This window comes from Notolepis coatsorum (assembly GCF_963971535.1).
Source record: "Notolepis coatsorum genome assembly, chromosome: 3".
NCBI lineage: Eukaryota > Metazoa > Chordata > Actinopteri > Aulopiformes > Paralepididae > Notolepis > Notolepis coatsorum.
In genome coordinates, this window is record NC_140167.1 from 26,606,991 (window position 1) to 26,628,965 (window position 21,975).

The 21,975-nt window shown below is 44.9% G+C and overlaps 2 protein-coding genes across 2 annotated transcripts in view; both read left to right on the plus strand.

The window, feature by feature from the left end:
* Positions 1–8,330: 8,330 nt before the first annotated feature.
* Positions 8,331–14,005, plus strand: cln8 (CLN8 transmembrane ER and ERGIC protein). The gene is made up of 3 exons (XM_084309751.1): positions 8,331–8,450; positions 8,834–9,499; positions 10,774–14,005. The coding sequence occupies exons 2-3, from the start codon at positions 8,942–8,944 to the stop codon at positions 11,110–11,112; spliced, it is 897 nt and encodes a 298-aa protein (XP_084165877.1). The 5' UTR covers positions 8,331–8,450; positions 8,834–8,941; the 3' UTR covers positions 11,113–14,005.
* A 931-nt stretch (positions 14,006–14,936) lies between these two features.
* Positions 14,937–21,975, plus strand: part of arhgef10 (Rho guanine nucleotide exchange factor (GEF) 10) — a 171,146-nt gene continuing 164,107 nt past the window's right edge. Inside the window, exon 1 of the mRNA XM_084311130.1 lies at positions 14,937–15,085. The gene's annotated coding sequence lies outside the window, so the exon portion shown is untranslated. The remainder of the gene's footprint in view (positions 15,086–21,975) is intronic.

Consider the following 21,975-nt stretch of genomic DNA (forward strand, 5'->3'; position numbering starts at 1 on the left):
CTCTCTCTCTCTCTCTCTCTCTCGTACATAAACGTACATTCCACATCATGGAATCACTGGAGTCTGGTGGGGGGGGATTAGACCAAATAATTTTAATAGTCTAATAATTTAATACATATTATTTGTTTAAAATATATTGTCTGTCTTGAGTAGAAATGTGTTGTTTTTTTGGCTGCTGGAACCTTGTTGTATTTGTTAGGATTATTATCCTCCACTAAAAGTACCTGTAACTGTAACAGGAGAGGGGACGCACAGGTATACCTCACGGACAGCGGGGGGCGCCGGCGTACAGTGACATTAAAGAATGCTCTCTATGTGCCATCGTTCCCACAAGGACTGTTCTCGGTGATAGCTGCTGCTGCGAATGGGGCCAGAGTGTCCTTCATGGAAGGTAAACATTTTCTTGTAGAGCCCAACGGTATGCAATTTGACATAGAAGTGTATCAGAGAATGTATTACCTGAAAACAGAGTGTAATGACAATGATATGTGTAAAGTAACCGTCAGCCACGATATTCAGACATGGCATGAGATTATGGGTCATTGTAATTACGAGGATTTACTGAAACTGCAAACAGTGACGGAGGGCATGCACATTGAAGGCGAAAAGCGTAGACCTGATAAAGAATGTGTCGTGTGCATAAAGGGAAAGTTTGCTCAATCGAGAAACAGGAATCCCACAGAAAAAGTAAAAGTACTGTGGTATCTTTGTGTTATGGTTTGTAACCGACCCCAATCGCACAACACAAGACAGGTATGAGAGTAAGCCAAGAACTGGGCATTTATTGAAAACACAAAGAAAACGGCACTGTCCCTTTAAGGGAGAACACAAAAACACAGGGAAACAAGAATGGGAAAAGTACAGTGCCTTTAAGAGGCGAGCTGGCTAAGGGGAAGGCTAAGGGAAGGCTAACGGAACAGGGCCGGGGCAAGGGACAAGGCAGGAACAGGGAGGACTAGGAGGACAGGACAGGGAGGAACAGGAGGACTAGAGAGGGGAGAAAGGGACAGAGGCCCGCAGAGGCGGGCTGGGGACAGGGAGGACTAGGAGGACTAGAGTGGGGAAACAGGGACAGAGGCCCGCGGAGGCGGGCTGGGGAGAGGGAGGACTGGAAGGACTAGACAGGGAGGACTAGGAGGACTAGAGAAAAACAGGGTATGGCCTTGGAACAGGGCGAGGGCTGGAGCTGCATACTGGGACAGAGAAAACAGGGTAAGGCCTTGGAAACAAGCATTAATGAATGCTGCTGCTCTGCAGCTTCTCCCGGGATGGTTAGTCTGGGGAAGCAGGTGGGTACATCAGAGTCGCTCTGCAGACTTCTCTCGGCAGATCTCCGAGGTGGGTAAACGGGACCGAGAGGGAGAGAGGGAGTGGGTTAGCTCAGAGTACAATGGGGAACAGAGCAGGTGACAGGAGAGGTGACTTGTCCCAAAACAGAGTAATCCAAGTGACAGAATCTTCGGTGTATATACACACTGTGAGTAACGTCCCAAACACAATCCACGTGATAGAATCTTCGGTGCAAATAAACACTGTGAGCGAAGTCCCAAATACAAATCCAAGTGATAATATCTTCGGTGTGTATACACACAGTGAGCGATGTTAAGGCCAAATATTATCCCAATGAACAGTCCAAAAAGCTGACGCTGGGTGAGTGACAGTCTGACAAAAAGCTGGATCTCTTCAGTGTCTTTAAACACACGAAAAACGAATAGGATAAAAGACAGTCATAAAAACTCACCCAGGCGCTGTGCGTAAAGAGAGTTGGATCAAAACGGGGCGAGCGCGTCGCCACGGGGAAAACGGGTTGTCCAAGCGGAGGTCTGAGTGGTGCGCGACTGCTTGGAGTACGCGCTGGTACGAAGGGCGCATCTGGCGCGGAGGTCTGAATGGTGCGCGTCTGCTTGGAGTACGCGCCGGTACGGAGGGCGCATCTGGCGCGGAGGTCTGAGTGGTGCGCGTCTGCTTGGAGTACGCGCCGGTACGGAGGACGCATCTGGAGTGCGTCTGAATGCGCGTCAGGAGTGAAGAGCGCGTCTGCGCGGAAGAGCGCGCCGGCTCGGAGAGACGCATCCTCCCGTAGAGTATTAGGAAGCGATGCGCGTCTGGAGTGATGAGCGCGTCTGCTGCGCGGAGGTCTGGATGCGCGTCAGCGCGGAAGAGCGCGCCTGGCTCGGAGAGACGCATCCTCCCGTAGAGTATTAAGAAGCGATGCGCGTCTGGAGTGAAGAGCGCGTCTGCTGCGCGGAGGTCTGGATGCGCGTCTGGGCGTCTGCTGTGCGGAGGTCTGGATGCGCGTCAGGACGTCTGCTGCGCGGAGGTCTGGATGCGCGTCAGGACGTCTGCTGCGCGGAGGTCTGGATGCGCGTCAGGACGTCTGCTGCGCGGAGGTCTGGATGCGCGTCAGGACGTCTGCTGCGCGGAGGTCTGAAGTGGAACACTGGGATACCTCCCGTGGAAGTTTAGAGAGCGCAGTCCAGTGTCTCCCTCAGGCAACGGCGACAGGAGGCGAAGGCTGGAGCGCATCTCACGCCGGAGATGAAAACAGCATAAACAGACAGAGGACCTCCCGAAGGAGTCTTGGTGATAGAGAATATGATACGGAATGATACGGCACGACCCGACAAGGGACAGAGGGGAGAGCGAGGTACTTAAAGCCCACAGGGGAACTAATTAGAATGCACCACAGGTGCGTGAAGGTAATTGATACTTGAAACTAAAAGTGTGTGTTCGGCACCAGACCAATCAAACACATAATGACAGGTAGTCCAAGGGTGTGGTTGCTGAAGAGCAAACGAACGCGAGGGTGGGGGCTAGTGAGGTGAGGAGAATGCAATTGATTAACAGTAGGTTTAAAGGAACAGAGCGAGTAGGTGAGCAACAGGCTTAAAGGAACAGAGCGAGTAGGTGAGCAGCGGACAAAACCTCACACTTTGACTGTATATGTGTGAATAATTAGAGAACCATAATGTAAAAGCCAGGTACCACTTGCGTTGGTTAACACAGACCTTGCCGGTCCAGTACGGAAAGAGTCCATAAGAGGCTTTAGATATGTACAGTCTTTTACAGACGTGTACACAGGGGCAGTGTTTGTTTACTTTCTTAAGGCAAAAAGTGACACACTCCAGGCCACGGAATAATTCCTGGCGGACATAGCCCCTTATGGTACAGTAAGATGTTTGAGGTCCGACAACGGGACCGAATTCACAAACAGAGAGTTTCAATCATACTGTTGAGGAAGAACAGGATAAGACATGAGACGTCATGTCCATACTCCCCACACCAGAACGGAGTGGCAGAGAGAGAATGGCGCACCCTTTTCGAGATGGCTAGGTGTAAGCTAGTGTGATGCCCACTAGAAGTGGTATCACGTTAATATCTTTAGATTATGTGTCAAAACAGTGTGAACATACTGGTACAGGATTACCTCCATCAGAAACAAGGTAGAACAGTCATTTATATTTAATGGGAGACATTAACATAATTTGGTCAATAGGTGGCAGTATAGGACTTGTGTTTAGTGGCTTCGCCTTCCAGGGAACCGTACCTTGTCATTTAGGGACACACGAGGCAAGCTTAGTCTCACAACCGGGAGGACCCAGAACCAATAACACCATGTCTGCGCCTTCCTTTGTCAAATGACTAACTACAACCTGTTTCATAGGTGGGTAATATACTACAAAACACACATAAAGGTTAACAAGGATACATGCAATGTCGAGGGTCAAATGAAGTGACTATTGTCGATGTTTGAGTCAAGTTTAAGAAGTTTAAGACGACAAGTAACGTGGTTTAGAAGTTGACCGTCTATTGATGGCGCCGTGTCTCGTGGTACATTGAAATATAGTGTTGAAATACAATTGCCCATTTAATCACTAACGTGTCGGAGTTAAGTATCTCCAAGGGGATTATAAAGGTTTATGTTTTGAAGTACATACTGTTTGGGTTAAACTGCTGTTTAGTAAATGTGTATATTGTGTACAAGTATTGAAGACGGTTAGAGGGAAATTACTTTAGCTCAACACCGGAGCTGTCCCACATGCTCTCTCTCTCTCTCTCTCTCTCTCTCTCTCTCTCTCTCTCTCTATCTCTATCCCGCTCTCCGTTAAATGTAAATATAAATCTATTCCCTTGAGTTACACCATGGTCACGGTTTAGCAAATTCCTAGTAAGGTTGAGAACGGCCAGATACATATATATATAAATGCACTTTCATTGCACATTTGAGTTGCAATAGAACTTGAGCTGGAACACAAATATGAGTAACACTGAGGTGTTGAGGTATTTCTGTACACTAGAGAATAGTGGATATGACTGATGATAAATGAATGATGATAAAGGTAACAGCTATTGGTGATATAAGGAATTGTTTGACAGACAATGAGAATGACAGTGTTGTTAAAAGAAGACATACAATGGTCTCTTCCAACATGCCTAGACATGCCTAGACAGAGGTTAACAGGAGAATGTTTCCCTTCTCACGTGCTTATACTTAAGACGCCAAATATGTATAAAGACATAAGTAATTACAATGTACAGTATATAATACTGAATAACTACATTTAAAAGGAAAATGCTATTGAAGTGAACCAGGGTATCCTAAAAGGGTAGAATGTGTGTTGCAATGATGAATATGCTTTTGTATTAATAACAAGAATGGAATTATAATTGAATGTATTAAAGTAATGTAACTAATTGAACTGAATGATGATACAATGATGATGATTGATTGATTGATTATTCTGTTGAATAAATAAACGTTGAAATCACAACCGGGAGGACCCAGAACCAATAACACCATGTCTGCGCCTTCCTTTGTCAAATGACTAACTACAACCTGTTTCATAGGTTAAATATATCTCTGCTATCAGGTGCCATATCCTGGTACCTGTAACACTAGTAGGCAGTAACTTACCTAAGAGCCTATGGCACTATGCGGTACAAGAAGCCGCCTACACCAGAAACAGGTGCTTCAATAAGCACACGGGCACCACCCCATATACAGCACTGACAGGAAAGAAGTGTAATCTAGCCAGAATGCACCGTTTTGGATCAGAGTGTTATGCGTACCTGCAGGACAGAGGAAAGCTAGAGTCCAGGTGTGTAAAAGGGCTCTTTGTAGGGAACGACAAGGGAAGCCCCGCTTTCCTGGTTTATTATCCCGGTAAAGGGATAGTGCAGTAACACATGCTAGTCAAGTTTGTCACAAAGACAACATGTGAGGGCGAGACACAGACAGAGGAGCCAGAGCTGGACTCCGAGAGTAAGGTGTGTAGAAACCGAGACACATCAGCCCAGTGTACTTGGCACGGTCATGCAGGCAGACAGTCAGCCACCCCCAGAGGGCGGTGACGAGGAGCACCAGAGGGTGACGCCGAGTGCCCCAAGCAGTGGGAGGTACCCCTCGAGGGAACACAGACCCCCAAAGTATCTGACAGACTATGGTCGGAAAGGGAGTGACGAGGAGGACAGTACACCCATCACCGTTGATTACTGCTACAGGGTAGTCAGTGGGGTCCCTCAGACCTTTAAAGAGGCCATAGCGTCCCCTGAAGCAAGTAAATGGGAGAGAGCGATGGACGAGGAGATGAGGTCGCTAGAGGACAACCACACCTTCACTCTAACCAAATTATTAGGGAATTGAAGGACCACGATAAATACAAAGCTAGGTTTGTAGCTAAGGGTTTCAGTCAGAGGGAGGGGATAGACTATGGTGAAACATTCTCCCCCACAGCCAATCTGACCAGTGTAAGGGTAGTGGTTCAGAAAGCAGCTGAGGACAATCTGATTCTACATCAGATGGATGTGAAGACAACCTATCTGCACGCACCCATAGATAGGGAGATCTATATGGAACAATCCGAGGGTTACAAAAAGGAAGGAGAGAAGTTAGTGTGTAAGCTGGAAAGATCCATTTACGGCCTAAAACAGCGAAATTGGAACGAGATGCTTCATACATGCCTTATCAAAGATCACTTCCTACAGAACCCAGTAGACCCCTGTGTTTACTCGAGGGAATCAAAGGAGTCTGGGAAAGTGATCATCGTCATCTGGGTAGACGATTTGATCATAGCAGTGGACAACACCAGGAGCCTTGCTCAGGTGAAAGAGATGCTCTCCAATAGATTTAAGATGAAAGACCTTGGGAGGTTAAAACACTTTCTAGGTATGGATTTTGAGCAGTCTGCCAATTGTGTAACAGTATCCCAGAAGAGATATGTGGAAAAGATTCTGAAACGTTTTGACATGCAGGAATGTAGAACAAGGGATACACCATGTGATCAAAAGCTGGACTACCAGGAGGATGCTCAGAAACTGACAGATGTAAAAATGTACAGGGAAGCAGTGGGTAGCCTCATCTATTTGACGACATATACTTGCCCTGACCTATGTTTTGTAGTGAGTAAGTTGTCCCAGCATTTTGCTGATCCCACAGAGGAGCACTGGATTACGGTAAAACATGTTTTTCGTACAGGTACAGCAGACAGCCAACTGTGTTTCAGAAAGAGCAGCGAGGGCCTAGGGCTTAAAGCCTACAGTGATGCAGACTGGGCAGCTGACACCACCGGATATTGTGTGAGTTTGAACGCAGACAGCTCATTGGTTTTGTGGAAAACAAAGAAACAGCCCACCGTGGCTTTATCAACTTGTGAAGCCGAATATATGGCTCTAGCTATGACCATACAGGAGTGTATTTACCTGGAACAACTGCTCGAAGGGATGGATACCTATGTATATAAGAAGACTGTTGTTTATGAGGACAACCAGGGAACCATTGCGATTGCTAGAAACCCTGTGTGTCGGCAGAGATGTAAACATGTCGATATAAAATATCATTTCATTAGATCTGTCATCAGAGAAGAAAGGATGACACTGATGTATTGTCCCACGGACGACATGGTAGCAGATGCTATGACGAAACCTTCCACCAAATTGAAATTGAAGAGATTTGCAGAGGCCATGTTTGGTGTGTAGATATTGACTGCCATGTTCTGTTGATGTTTTTGTGATTATATTATTTCCTTTGTAAAATGTTGTTCCAAGGAGTCAGCCAGTGTGCTAATACAAACCTAAGTGGGAGTGTTGAAGTCAGAGATTCTGTGTAGGATTGTTAGTAACTGTCTAACTGCACATATGGCTGTTTACACTAGTAACTGCTCTAGGCGGAGACACTCAGGTACACCACCTCGTGGTGAGTATAAAAGAAAATGTATACACCCACTTCCTTCTCTCCCCCATGTCTCTCAGTAAGAGAAGACCTACAGTGACTGCTGCTTAACATGTGATTAGATAAACCACTGCAGTTTGGGCTCAAGATGGAAACCATGCCTCTTGACCACATTATTGTCGCCCTATAGCCGAATTCTTTTAACAGAGTCGACTCTTAGCCTTTAGAAAGTTTAGTCTGTTATCCAGGTCCCCCTCCCCAGTCCCCACGTGTTCTGCATTCGTTAATTACTGACTTTGTATTTATTTTCTGATAATCTTGTTTTTTTCCCTGTATGCCAATAATGTTAGAGTGTTATACAGCACCATTTATCGTTTGGTGCACAGTCAAGCAGTTCATATTCATATTAGTGCCGTCAATAGATTAAAAGAAATTTACTAATTAATCTCACAATTTTCTGTAATTAATCTAGATTAAAAATTGCATTTTTCTACTTAAGACCGAAGCTTGTAACCGATATTTACTTGAGTATCATGGAATTAATGTAAAATCAACACAAAAAAGTATATTTAGATTCAAAAACTATTTTAATAGCCTTCTTTGAATAGTTTTTCTCCTGTGAAATACAAATGTTGAACAAAACCATCAACACTCAGCTAGACCGCTTTCTTATTATTGAAAATGTTTCACTCCATAGATTAATCTAGATAGTTTTTTTTAACGCTTTAAGTTTAAAGAATTTAAATTAATCTCCAGACTAGTTAAAGCATTAATTTTGACAGCCCTAATTCATATACAACATCCGGCAAAAGAGAGCGATATCTTCAAATGTGGCTATATGACACACACGCGCACACACACGCACGCGCGCACACACACACGCACACACACAGTCACACACACACTCACACACACACTCACACACACACACGCACACAAACACAAACACACACACTCACACACACACCGTATTATTTATTTCCATAGAGCACGCAAGTGACATGAGTGATGAACGATAGGCAGAGAAGGAGAAAAAACATCCGTCAAATGAAGATCACATACACATGGCCAATAACATACAGCGCCGGCAGTGGTATTGGCCAATGGGGTAGGAGTGAAATAACAATAAGGCGGGATTTCCTGTTTTCGTGTCATATGACCAAATTGAAGTCGTATGATGTTGTTATCGAAACACAGCGTTGATTGCTCCTGCTGCACGGGAACACACAGTCCCAAATATATAACAATAACGTATGGGTGTCTCTCGTGGAAATAGTTTGTGGTAAGTGTTAACCGTAGTTTTAGAAAGCAACGTGCTTCTCTTCACTTTAGATCGTTAGATTTTCTTTGTTGTTTTGTTGTGTTCGTTTCACCACAGTTGAGACATTGAATACATTGTCATTGTAGCAGTTAATCGTTGACTTGTTTATATTATAGTACTGTGAAAATAGCTATGGAATGAATATTGGTTTTGCCAGGTCAACCAAAGACAGAGGAAAGCTATTGTTTTCCTCTTTTAGTAATTGTAGTGATCTAACCTTCTCGGTTAAACAAACACAAAGAACAGCCTCCCTGGCTTTGTCAGTCTCTGTATGCCTGGTACCTGTCTGTCTGTGTGTCTCTTATGGTTTCATATCCTGAGTCTGATACAGATGTCACTCACAGGTGATTCGGATGCCATGTATGTATCCAGTGCTGCCCAGAGTCTCCTAAATCGGCTGGTAAGACAGACCCCCTTTTAATGTGCGCACCAGTAGCCCTCCATCACACACCATGACCTCCGAGCACCAGGCCAGCCCTCAGCCGCCCACCCACGGGCCCGACCAGCCCAGCACGGACTACTTCTCCTGGGGGGTTCGCCTCCAGGTCACCGGCCTGGGCTTCGGCTTCTACGCCGCGGTGTTCCTCCTCTGCCACCTCCTGTCCTCTGCCCTCTGCCGGACCTACCACTCCCTGTTGGCCAAAGAAAAGGTGTTCTGGAACCTGGCGGCCACTCGCGCCGCCTTCGGCATCCAGGGCACGGTTGCCGGACTCCGGGCCCTAACCGAGGACTCCGTGCTGTCCCGGGACATAGTGAGGGGACAGCTGGACTGGTCGTGGTTCAACATCCTCACCGCCACGGGCTTCTTCGTGTTCGAGAACGTGGCGCTCCACGCCTCCAGTGTGGCGTTTCGGTCATTTGACCTGCCCCTGGCGGTGCACCACTTTTTCGCCCTGGCAGGGTTTGCCGGGGCCGTGGTGTGGGACTCTCTGGGCCACTTCCTGCCCATGGTGACGCTGCTTCTAGAGATGAGCACCCCATTCACCTGCATATCCTGGATGCTACTGAAGGTAGGGGGTGGTTAGTTTCATAACTCTTTTTCGCCCTGTACCCAACCACTGTTTATGAGTCAGGTTTTGTACAATGTGTCTTTCTCTCTGTCCCTGGAGTTCATGGTTCAGGGTGCTAGGGTTCCAGTAGTGCATCTGGGCGATGCTGTAAGCTTCCTATCATGCTGATGTGTTTTTACAGTGTGTAATTGAACTCTGTGTAGCCTACAGTAGGGGTGGGGTATCACCAGAGCCCCCACGGTGCGATATTATCGCAATGCTAGAGTCACGACATTGTAATATCACGATATTGCTATTTATTCCCTTTTTTTCACTTGCACATTATGTCCCCAGTGGGAAACTTTGTTAACATCTGCAATACAAAATAGATATAGGCCTACATCATCTGTTCTATCTAATAAGAAACTGAATGTTTTCAGTCTGTTGACCTCATTCCAGTCATTTTTATTGCAGTAAAATGGGATTTTCGAGCAAAAGCAAAAAGAATCTCTGCGTCTGTGTCAGAGGGCCCCTACTCCTAGCGTAAGGGGGGTTTCAATTCCTCCTTAGGGTTGACACGAAACACAAACATGTGTCACATGACACATGTCAAACACTTGATCATATGGGTACTGCTCTGTTGATTAGAAAGAGGAACTTCCAGAAAAGGTGCTAATGCCATGGCATTTCTGTTCCTCCCTCCCTCAAATTTCAGATTGATTTTGTATGACATCATGCTAGTAGCTACGACATTAAGCCTGGATAACTAGGATAACTGGGGGGGGCGACAGTGGCTCGGTACGTAGAGCAGTCGTCTGGTTATCCGGAGGTTCCTGGTTCGATTCCCGCTGCAGCGTGTCGAAGTGTCCTTGAGCAAGACACTTAACCCTTAATTGCTCCTGATGAGCAGGTTGGCACCTTGCATGGTTGCCTCCACCATCGGTGTGTGTGAATGTGTGAGTGAACGGGTCAAATGTGAGGAGCAAATTGTAAAGCGCTTCAGATAAAAGCGCTATATAAATGCAGCCATTTACCATATTTATAACTACTATAGATACTGAACATAGTTAAATGTACAATAACATCAAGCAAATCGCCTCCCTATATTTACTAAATACTTTTCTGCATTCATTTACAGAAGGTAATGTGGGAAAAGCAACTTTACAGATTGTCGATTTTAAGTCAAGCAATCAATTAGTCGACGACATCCTATGACGGTTACTCGGACTATGAATTTCTACCCACGTATCTAATGTCTTCTCTCTGTTGATCCTCCTTCTCACCTCCACATCCAGGCGGGCTGGGCACGGACCTTGTTCTGGAAGGCCAACCAGTGGGTGATGATCCACATGTTCCACTGTCGCATGGTGCTCACCTACTACATGTGGTGGGTGAGCTTGAGCCACTGGGAGGAGGTGGTCACCCACGTGGCTCTGCCCCAGCGCCTGCTGTTCTTCTCGGGCCTGGCCCTGCTCACGGTCCTCATCAACCCCATCTGGACGCACAAGAAGACCATGCAGCTCCTCAACCCCGTGGACTGGAACTTTGGCGACAAGCCAGCGCCCCCGAATGGCCCCGCCTCGTTGGGCAGGGCTGAGGGCGCGGGGGGTCCCGTCAAACCCCACACCAGCTGAGTGAAGGGGCTGGACCTGGGATGTGTGTTTGTTTACTGTAATAAGAGACTAAGTGACTATGGGACTTTTTACTTACTTAATCTTTTTATTTTTACTGGATGTATGAAGTGGTTTTTGCGAGTGATATTTCTTTTCCCCCCTTTCACTTATTTTTTAGCTGCGACCAGCAGCACTATAGGTCACTCCGTCAGCTGGTCGGTTGGTTGGTTCCACAAAAATGTCCCCACTCACTAGCAGCCACAGGTTTCGCACTAGGGGGCTGAAATTACATGGAGGTCAAGTGTGTGTGTGTGAAGGTGCAAGTGTGTGTGTTTATGCCAATTAGCTAAAAGGGGGCATGGTAATGGGGGTGGCCTGTCGCAGCTTTTGCGAATTCACACTTGTTTTTGACTGCGATTATAGCTTTCTTTCTACAGGTTGGGAAGGAAAGAGTGAGTGAACTCTGCTATATTTGGGTTCTCAAAACCCATCACAAAAGGTCCACAGGTCAATGTATGGTTGATGATGGAATCAGCCTGCCTTTGTTTATTGCTCTTTGTTTAGAGGAAGAGATATTAACTTCCCAACTGGTTGGCATTCGGCAGGGAGGCGTGAAAGCAGGGACTGCTTGCTGCCCTCAGCACATGTCAATCTGAAGTATGCACTTACCAGTAGGGAGCTTGTCATTAATTCACAACAGACACAAAGCACAGATGCATTAGACAGCAGTTCTTATAAGACTAGCCTCAAAACGCAAAGGAAGGTTTCCTTCCTCGTATGCCCTCATTTGACCCAAGTTGAAAGCAACTCAAGCCGTTAGAAACATGGGTCCTGTCTTGCTCAACAGAGCAAGATAAGTAAGTAAAACTTAATTTGTATAGCGCCCTTCTCAGCACGAGTGCACAGAGTGAACAGTGAAAATACAAGAAATAAATCATGTGAAGAGAAGAAAAAAACATAAGATCTACCCACGGACGAACCCTTGTCTTTTATCGTGTCAAAGATAAGGTCTCCTTGACTTTCGTTTTAAAGTTGAGTTATGCTGTCGGCTTCGATAAGCGCTAGTTGCATATTGTGTGATCGTGGATTCTCAGGGAGCCAGGGCGAGCTGTGTTCTCAAAGACTCACCAAAGGGAAGTTTGTGGTGAGGTAATGACAAACGTGTGGTTTCTCTGTCACACAGCCCTATTAGCCTACTTTACGTCTACAACCGGCATACTTGAGAACAGGGAATTGGGGTTAAGTTTTTGAACAGTGATCCATTGAAAGGAGCTCCTCCTGGGGGTTGGTTGTATCCACAGACAAAAGCCACGCTTTCTTAAGTGAACAATTAGATCACAGCATCTACGGGGGTTGCCTTAGTTGGTTGGTGACTGTTGTTTTTTTTGGCTTGTGAACCCTATTTCATCCGAGGGGAAGATATTTGTCATGAATGTTCTCACTGGAGAATAGTGCCGCGTGGTGGATGCTGTTGGAATCGGTTCACCCACACCAGAGTGGATTCCAGACTGGCCCTCGTCAACAAGGCTCTGTTCTCCAGTGTGGAGGTATGGTGTGTGTGTGTGTGTGGAGGCAAAGTCGAAACACTGTTTGTCGGTTAAAAATAACCGAGAGAAACTCTTGTGACCTTTTTTTTTACATTTTAAATGTAAGATAATAGCGACTAATGATATTCTACTTCTTATTGGCTTTTCACAATATTCAGTCCCATTCTCATCTTGAGACCAAAGAAAAACGTATGATACTCAAACTGATGAGATGGTTTTAGCAGGAAATGTCCCATACGTTTTGAAATGTTTTTTAGTTTTTTTTTTTTGTCAACAATTGTCACTTGTTAATGCCTTACAGAAACTAGTGATGTTTTCCTCGTCTCATACAATGGTCTTATTGTACGGGAAAACGTGGCCCTGCCAGTTGACTATTGTCTATTGTCATGGGTTCCACATGGATGTTTTTGTATGGCTGTGGTGGACAGTGTGTGGCTAGTGAGAATACTGCGAGATTAGTGACATGACTAGAGAGAAACTCTTTGAGTTTGAAGTGCATTCATAGTATTTTAAGATTAGAATATAGGGTCAAAGTCTCATATTTAACATGCATATAATTGTTTGGGAACAGCTGTCATTTCTGGACCGTTTGACTGTTGATTTCACAAGTTCTCATAGTACAAAGACTGCTCTGTAAATGTCTCATTCCGTTACTATGCTATGGGTTGAGTTGTCTTTTTCTTTTCTTATTTTTTTTAGCTATTACTCTATATACAAGCAGTTATGGTGTCACAGCTGATGCCACTTACAGGTGTCACAAGGAGAGTGTTTGTAAGTATATTTTAACGATAACGATTAGCAGTAACAGGTTTTTACCCCAGGCCTGTTTTGTAAGGATGTTGTATGTGTTCCACTAACACGATGTCCTTGCACTTTCAGCAAGACAGTCGATGCATATGGAATTGGAAATGTGCAGTTTCCAAATCACACTAAATCATGGTACCTAAAGTGATTTTGCAACTGTTTTCCAATTCACTACCTTCAATTCTCCGGACATCTACGAAAACGAGAGGTGCTACTAGAAACAGTTCAGTGGGCCACTTCTCAGCGGCCGTGTGCCGCTCCAGTATCTTCTTTGGGTTCAGTCGTTGAGAAAGTGGCCCATAGAACTGTTTCTACTGTATTGTGCTGTTCTTGAGAGCGAGCGCTAAGCTCCGATTGTGGAGTGGCTGAAGCTCGAGATATTCCTTCAAGGTGTACTAATATTAGAAACTGACAAAACAACAAAAGATGGCGATAATTTTCTCAGACTGACTGTGTACTTCTGTGTACTGTAGTCATACTAAACTCTGTAACACCATGTTTGTGTTTTGGGAAGTGCATTCGTTTGAGTCGAGCCTGACACAATAAAATGTGTTTTTACACAATCTGATATGAATCAATGTCATATAATGATATTTCCTCCACTTGATTGTAAACAGGGCATCTAATGTTTATTATGGTGGGGCGACAGTGACTCAGGAGGTAGAGCGTCGTCTGGTAATCACAAGGTTCCCAGTTTGATTCCAGCTGCTCCCGGCAGTGTGTCAAAGTGTCTTTGAGCAAGACCCCTAACTGCTCCGGATGAGCAGATTGGCACCTTACATGGTTGCTACTTGGGGAAAAAGCGCTATGTAAATGCAGTCCATTTACCATTATTTCTATTGCTGTGTTTATGTTTATAATTCATGCCATACAATATCTGGCCACTAGGTGGCATAGTAGGATAGAGTAGGCTCCCCCATCTCAATACACAGGGAACTCATGCACTTTTCTGGGTCTTGGAAGAGTCAAAACAATTGCTACTATAAATGGGTATTAGACAGACAGCACTCATAGATTCATCAGGTCAGCGACATGGAGATGTTGAAGTAACAAATATTCAGGCATCAGTCAATTCAATCTCCCAGTTATAGCTATATATTGCTTAATTACTGGCATTTTTCTTTTTCGTTTATAGGCATATATTTGAGAATGAGGTATGGGTGTTGACGGGGGGTATCTTCAGAAATGAATAATGGTGGAAATGGGCTTAAAACCACTGAAGAAGTAGGTTAAACGAGAGATAGAAATGACACATACAAAAAGTCTGCCTACTTTGAATGATCTCCCAACAACATCAGCGCACAGCTGTTTTCAAGGGAGCCACCTCACAGGTCACGTGGGACCGACTACTGGAGAGGAGTTTGGGAATGTTGATTGAGGGTCTCTGCAGCCAATTAAAAGTGTCCCCCTCCGAAATCTCCGCCAATGGCACTGCACTGGGAGGAGGCGAGGCGTCCCATGGATGGAGTCAGTTTCCAAAGAGAAGAGAGTTGAGCAAAAGCGAGTGTTACTGTTGTGGGGAAAGTAAAGATTATTTTATTAGATAGAGAACAACTTATGTTTGTCAGAAAATGGTTTAGTTTGACATTTGCACGGTAGCACTTGGAAAGAATACGCAATTCATGGGCTGGAGTGTTAACATGGTGAGTTGATAGCAGTTTTTATTAACCTGACAGTCACATTACATTTCTCTAAATAGACTACTTTTGCTCAGTGCGGCTTCAGGTGAGTGGTTACATGTTTTGATGACACGGTCTTTATTTGAGTTTCTGAATAAGTGTTTTGACTTTTTGTTTGCAAACAAACGGTGTGTTGTTGTGCGTCAGTTATAACGTGGCGAGTTGTCTTTGGACACTAATGTCAAGTCATTTCCCTGAAGCGCCGAAAAGTGGACATTATTCATTCTGTTTTGATGTTATTGTTCACGAATGTGTCCTCGGATCCTCTGCAGATGGCAAACGCGTGTGTGGAGTTGTTTTTCTGTTCGTCCACAGAGCTGCACTAGTAACACTTAGTCAGTGACAATGACAAACATGATGTATTATGTTAAGTCATATGTATTGGATGCCCTTATGGCCCTATGCTCCTTTACAGGTGCGTGGCATCCTTTTGAATGCAAAAGTCAGTCCACTAACCAACCATCTATGACGGTAACAACTCTATTACTTCAGACAAACACGCCCGATTTGCCAGATTGATTTGTTTAGCATCATGGTATATGTGTTATTAGGAAGTGTTCCTGAACGGCTGAACACTCGGGCCAATCTACAAATTCCACTTAGTCATGCATAGCATTCCTCAATAAAGACGCTGCTGCACAGCTCCAGCCAACTGGAAATGACTGTAACACACCATCACTCTCTACCCAAAAAACCCAATTTAATAAATCTGTTCTCTCCCAAGTTGTCAGAGTTGCTTTTCTACCGAGGTGATACCAAAAAAAAGTTGTCTATTTTCAGGAGCCCTCGGAGGCGCGTAAGACTATAGAGGTTGAGTTGCCAAAAAAAAAAGATGGTTAGAGATACGGGGCAGTGCTTTGATCTTCTCATGTATTGTCTGGCGCCATGGTTGTCCAATTCACTCTACATCAGTACTGGGGGAGAGAGAGTTGGAAGCCTCCCGAGGTTCACACACACACACACACACACACACACTCACACTCACACTCACACTCACACACACACACACTCTCTCTCTCTCTCTCATGCTCTCCTGGTAATTTGCTTAGCAAATAGCCAGGCTCACTTGTGAGCACAGATGCTTGATGCTTCCACCCACTAGAATTACATAAGAAAAGGTTCTCCAAGACCCCCCCCCCTTTGTCCAAATGTACTGCAGCATTCCCTCAGTGACCACTCAGGTGGGTGGTGTGTGTGTGTAGACACATGCTCCACCAGGCCACGACACACTTCCTCCTCATCAAACCTCACAGTGATGATCTCTGTCAGCCATCACTGCTGGCTGCTGCTGTGTTCTCTGTAACCAGTGGAGTTCAAACCTGCGGCCTGTGGCTTTCCAATCCACCCATGGATGGATGACGTCTGTCATATCCTCTCAGATTATTTCAACTTTGACCTCGGTTGTTGTCGCTGACCTTACAAAGCGCTACCAATGACAGTACAGCTTTATGCGATTTTGGCAAAAGCAACTTCCAAACTTGAGTGGATCACGTTAAGAGATGGTCGAGAAATGAATCACCTCTTTGTTTTGGAGCGTTAACGCCACATAAAAGCTGACCACGATCTTTGCAGGATTTATGTTGTTGTCAACCTCGCGGTGAGTGAAGAGAGACATCATCGAGTGAAGGCATCTTAACACATTGGACGCCAGACCCGAGATAGGTCGGGTTAACTCGCCATCGCTTGAGCGCCAAACCTGAGAAAAGTCGGGTTTTGGTCGGTATTTCTTTCATTCGCTATTTCCATTCATAATCCATCGAGGGAGCCTGATGTTATCATTGGGAATGAGTCTGAGATCGCAAACGTCCAATACCGCCGCCTAACGCCTTGCGGCCGGTATTGCACATCCTTGGAATCTCTCTGGCTTGACCTGTATGTTCGGTGACGATCGAAGCATAGAACCCCCCCCCCCCCCCCCCCCCCCCGGCCCACCCTTTCATGCATGCATGATGAAACATAATACAGATAATATAACGTTGATTTCAGATGGATTGTTGATCCAGGCGAGGAATGGCACGGTTTCTAGTGAATGCACTAAACGCTGCTTAGCGGCGTTTCCTGGGATTACACAGAATTACTCTAAAACTATACTCATATTCACCACGGTATAACACACGAATGAATGGATGAAAAAAGTATTTATTTTTCACAAATTTAATGATAGATACTCGATGTCAAATGGGCAATAGTTTTATATCCATAGCTATGATATTTAATATAGTTTACTTTTAGCACTGCAAACACCGGCATGTATCCCCATTCATTAAAGCGCTGGCACACACGGCCATACGGCCCACAGCGACCTCTGGCGCTGAATGTGTTAATGATGACCGCGTTCTGTTCTGATCTCGTCTGTTGTCTCGTCAACTGTATGGTCACGGAGGGGAATCCCACTCTGCTCCATAGTTCTCCTGTTCTGGTCCAATCTGGTGGCTACTTTGTCTGAATGCAGATGCAGCAGGTTGGAAATTGCCAGGAATCGCTAATTTGCGATAAGTGAGTGTGTCGAGGAAGTTATTCCACTTTGCCAATAGGGGCTTATGGAAATGCTTGTACTCTCTTTCTCTCTCTGAGTTTGAGTGTACACACACACAGTGGTTGAGCAGAGGAGCAGCATACTGGTCATTTTTCAGAGAACCCAGCGAGATACGACGTGGATTAGCAGCATAGTTTTGGCGACAGCTGGGTGGGAAACGGCGGAGGACTTCTGCAGGTGGACGTGTGGAATCGACGTGTCAGCCGTGTTTATCAGCCGAGACATCTGCCTGATAATGCCAGGGCACGGTGGATGTTCTATTTTGAGCGAGGCCACTTGGCCCCCCCGACTTTGACTCAATGCACCATGTTGTTCACAGAGTCCAGCCATTAATCGTGATCGGCATCATGCATGTCATTCACATCAGTTGGCCTCTGCGTGGCGTGACAGTCTGTGCGTCGGATGTGTAGAATGCTGTGAACCGTACGGCTTGGTGGGTCGTGATTGACCTAAAATTAAATCGAAGCATGTCGAATTGGAGGTCAATTGAAGCATACATCGATTTTAGTGCTGGATCGAACCGCTTCAAATGGGTAGACCTGACATGTTGAAGTTGATTGATTGATTGATTGAAAACTTTATTAACAGATTGCAGAATGGGTACAATACAGTACGGCTCAATACACACAATTGTTAAGGGGATGCAGACCAGAGAAAGACTTTCGTCTTGTTTACATCAGGGTCCCCCATTTTCAATTCATCATGACATTTATGTCATACACGACATACAGATATACAGTACTGTTACATCCAGACATTTATGACATACAAGATATACAAATATACAGTGAGACAGAGATTCTAAAAGTAAATATATACATTTGAGGGGGAGGAAACTACATTGTAGGGGGTTGGGTGCGTCGGTGGGGGGGGGGGTTTGGACATTTACCGGGGCCAGTTTCGAATTGCAGCTTCCCGTAGGTGCCCTTTGAGGGCGGTTTTGAAGGTGGGTAGGGATTCACATTATTTTATGGCGTGTGTGTCATATCATCGTAGACATCTCTGTATCGTGTTGTTGTCGGAGAGGGGGATTGATTGATTGATTGATTGATTGATTGAAAACTTTAACAGATTGCAGAATGGGTACATATACAATGGGAAATATCTATGTATACTGTGAACTATGGGGATAGTTCGAAGTTATTAGCCATCTTCTCAACTTCAAAGAACTTCCTCTGTCCTCTGAGTCAAGTCAGCAGCACAATGTCTGTTGAACTGACAATCAAGAGCATTGAGTTGGCCTGTGGTCATCTGTTGTAATCTGATGTTGGAGGGCAATTCTGAGTGACGCCTTCCATTGATATTGAAATGCCTCAAGAGCCAATAGCCAGACAGCTAACAAAGGAATGAATTGGGCCAGCCTCTCGCCCATTGCCCTCCACACACACACGCGCACACTAATGTTCTTCTGACGTGGGCCTCTGAAAGCCTCCGTCTGTAGCTAACTGAGAGGGTGGGGGGCGTCCTCTCTGACTCCGTGGCTGTGGCGGGCTCCATTTTTAATTGGACGGCAGGTTCTGAAGACTAAAACTCCTCTCTGTAATTTTGCCTAGTGACTTGTGTGTTCAGCATTCCAAGCTGGGTGGGAGGGCCGAGTCTAGTGAGGAGAGAGTGTCTGTGAAGAGTGAAGTCTAGCTTCCAGACTGAAGACATCATGGAAGATAACCAGTCTAGCTGCAATGATAGGAATGCGTCCTCACTGGTCCTTAGGTTAGGACTATTTGTAGTGGTAAGGAGGTTTGTTAGGACTATTTGTAGTGGTAAGGAGCCTTGTTAGGACTATTTGTAGTGGTAAGGAGGTTTGTTAGGACTATTTGTAGTGATAAGGAGGTTTTAGGACTAGCCTATTTGTAGTGGTAAAAAGGTTTGTTAGGATTAGGACGATTTTGATGGAATGATATGGATTTTTAAATAGTAAAAATATAAATGAAAAAAAGGAAAATACCACACACTGTTAATGTGTTATTGTATCATCTTGAGAAATCTATTTTTGGTGGGTCTGTCTGATATTGTGGTGGGCCACCACAAATAAATCTATGTATGGGAAACACTGAATTAATGGTCTACTAGGAACAAAGGGCTAAAATTGTGCCCTACTATCTAATTATGCAAATGCACATTCAAAAGTAAGCTCTTGGCCTTTTCTGAGGACATGTAATACATATGCTAACAGTAGGCTACATACATGATACAGAAAAACATTCCATGGCTCCATGACAGAGTCACTGAGGTTATTTGGGGTTGACCACATTATTTTGTAAGAAACCAGCTCATAACTGAGTGAATGCAGACATGAAACCCCGCCTGATCCCTTAACATTCCACTAGGTTGCACACCAGGCAATATATAAGCATACCGCCACCCCAAAGGTATGACTATTGCATTTAATCCCCCCCCCCCCCCCCCCCCGTATCTGAGTCTTTCAGTGATCAAGGACAACAGGAACCGCGCAGAGGAGAAAAATGAGAGAAACCAGACGTTTCATTATAGCTACAGGGCACCTGGGTCTGTCCTCCCCTGAACCTTCCACAAGTACTAACCTACTACTTGTTGTACTTCGTCAAGTCCGCCCATCCAGCCTGTTGATTGGCCCTGTTTAATGGAGGCCTGATTACTGTAATGTTGGCAGAGGGAGAAGATTGGGGACAACGCTGCCAGGCAGAGAAGTCCAGCCTCTCTCTCTCTCTCTCTCTCTCTCTCTCTCTCTCTCTCTCTCTCTCTCTCTCTCTCTCTCTCTCTCTCTGTCTCTGTCTCTGTCTCTGTCTCTCTCTCTCTCTCTCTGTCTCTCTCTCTCTCTGTCTCCATCTCTCTCCATCAATCTCTCTCTCTCTCTCTGTCTCTGTCTCTCTCTCTCTCTCTCTCTCTGTCTATGTATCTCCCTCTGTCTCTCTCTCTCTGTCTCTGTCTCCATCTCTCTCCATCAATCTCTCTCTCTTCTCTTCTCTCTCTCTCTCTCTCTCTCTCTCTCTCTCTCTCTCTCTCTCTCTCTCTCTCTCTCTCTCCTCTCTCTCTCTCTCCATCTCTCTCCATCAATCTCTCTCTCATCAATCTCTCTCTCTCTCTCTCCATCAATCTCTCTCTCTCTCTCTCTCTCTCTCTCTCTCTCTCTCTCTCTCTCTCTCTCTCTCTCTCTCTCTCACTCTCCCTCCCTCCCTCACCTCATGTGTGGGAATGCCGCTTGTCATTAAGAAGAGGACGACTCCAGAAAGCGTTTGGGCCTCAAAGCGGTGTGAACAGCAGAAACCTCTCCAGCGACCAACAAGGGAGCCGCCGCCCACAGAGTAGCTGCCAGCGTCACACCAGCAGCACAGAGTCATTTAATTTGTGACTGAGCTCCGGTCGCCACAAGAGAGGAGGCTGACACCTCAGAGTGCCCTCCTGCAGACCGCGGCTTAATTTTCATTGTGCGGTGGATGTGCGTAGGTAGCAATTTCCCAGTGCTATGGATTAGATGGATACCTCACTTAACTGTCAACATGTTGTCGAGGCACGGCCATAGGTTGACTGCGTTTTCACAATGCGCTGCTGACGGGAGAAGTCCTTGTGTATCTCCAATATTTATGATTTTCATGTTTTTTTACTGAATTGAAAGGTACAAGTTGGACGTTGATCCTTGTGACCATGAATCATAATTATAAAATATATTTATTCTTAACTACCCACCTCATACTATAGTCTACCCATATATTCTGTATGATAGCATGTACAATAGTGCTGTATATACCGTATATACCATTTATTATTTATATTTACAGTATGTGTAATATATATAATGTATAGCCTATACATATTCATAAATATTATATATATATCCATATCTGAATATACCTGCATATAATCTTCCTATATACATACTATACACCTGCAGGTAACTCTATGATAGCATGTACAATAATGCTGTATTATATCGTATATATATATATATATATATATATATATATATATATATATATATATATATATATATATATATATATATATATATATATATATATATATATATATATATATATATATATATATATATATATATATATATATATATATACTGCACATAAACCTTTTACATATCTTATCCCTCACTAGGCCTGCCGCGATAAGCAATAAATCGATTAATTGCCGCGATAATTTAAATGAATGCAATGATTTTGACGGACGCGATTAATTGCTATTTGCGCGTTTGTTTTAATGAGGCGGAACCAGTGCCCCTTGTCAGTCACTGTCCGTGTTGGGAGGCGGGGCGCTGGCTTTACTACAGCACAGCACAGGAGCTCCGTGGGGCAACACCACATAGCTTAACTACATTTCTCAATAGTGT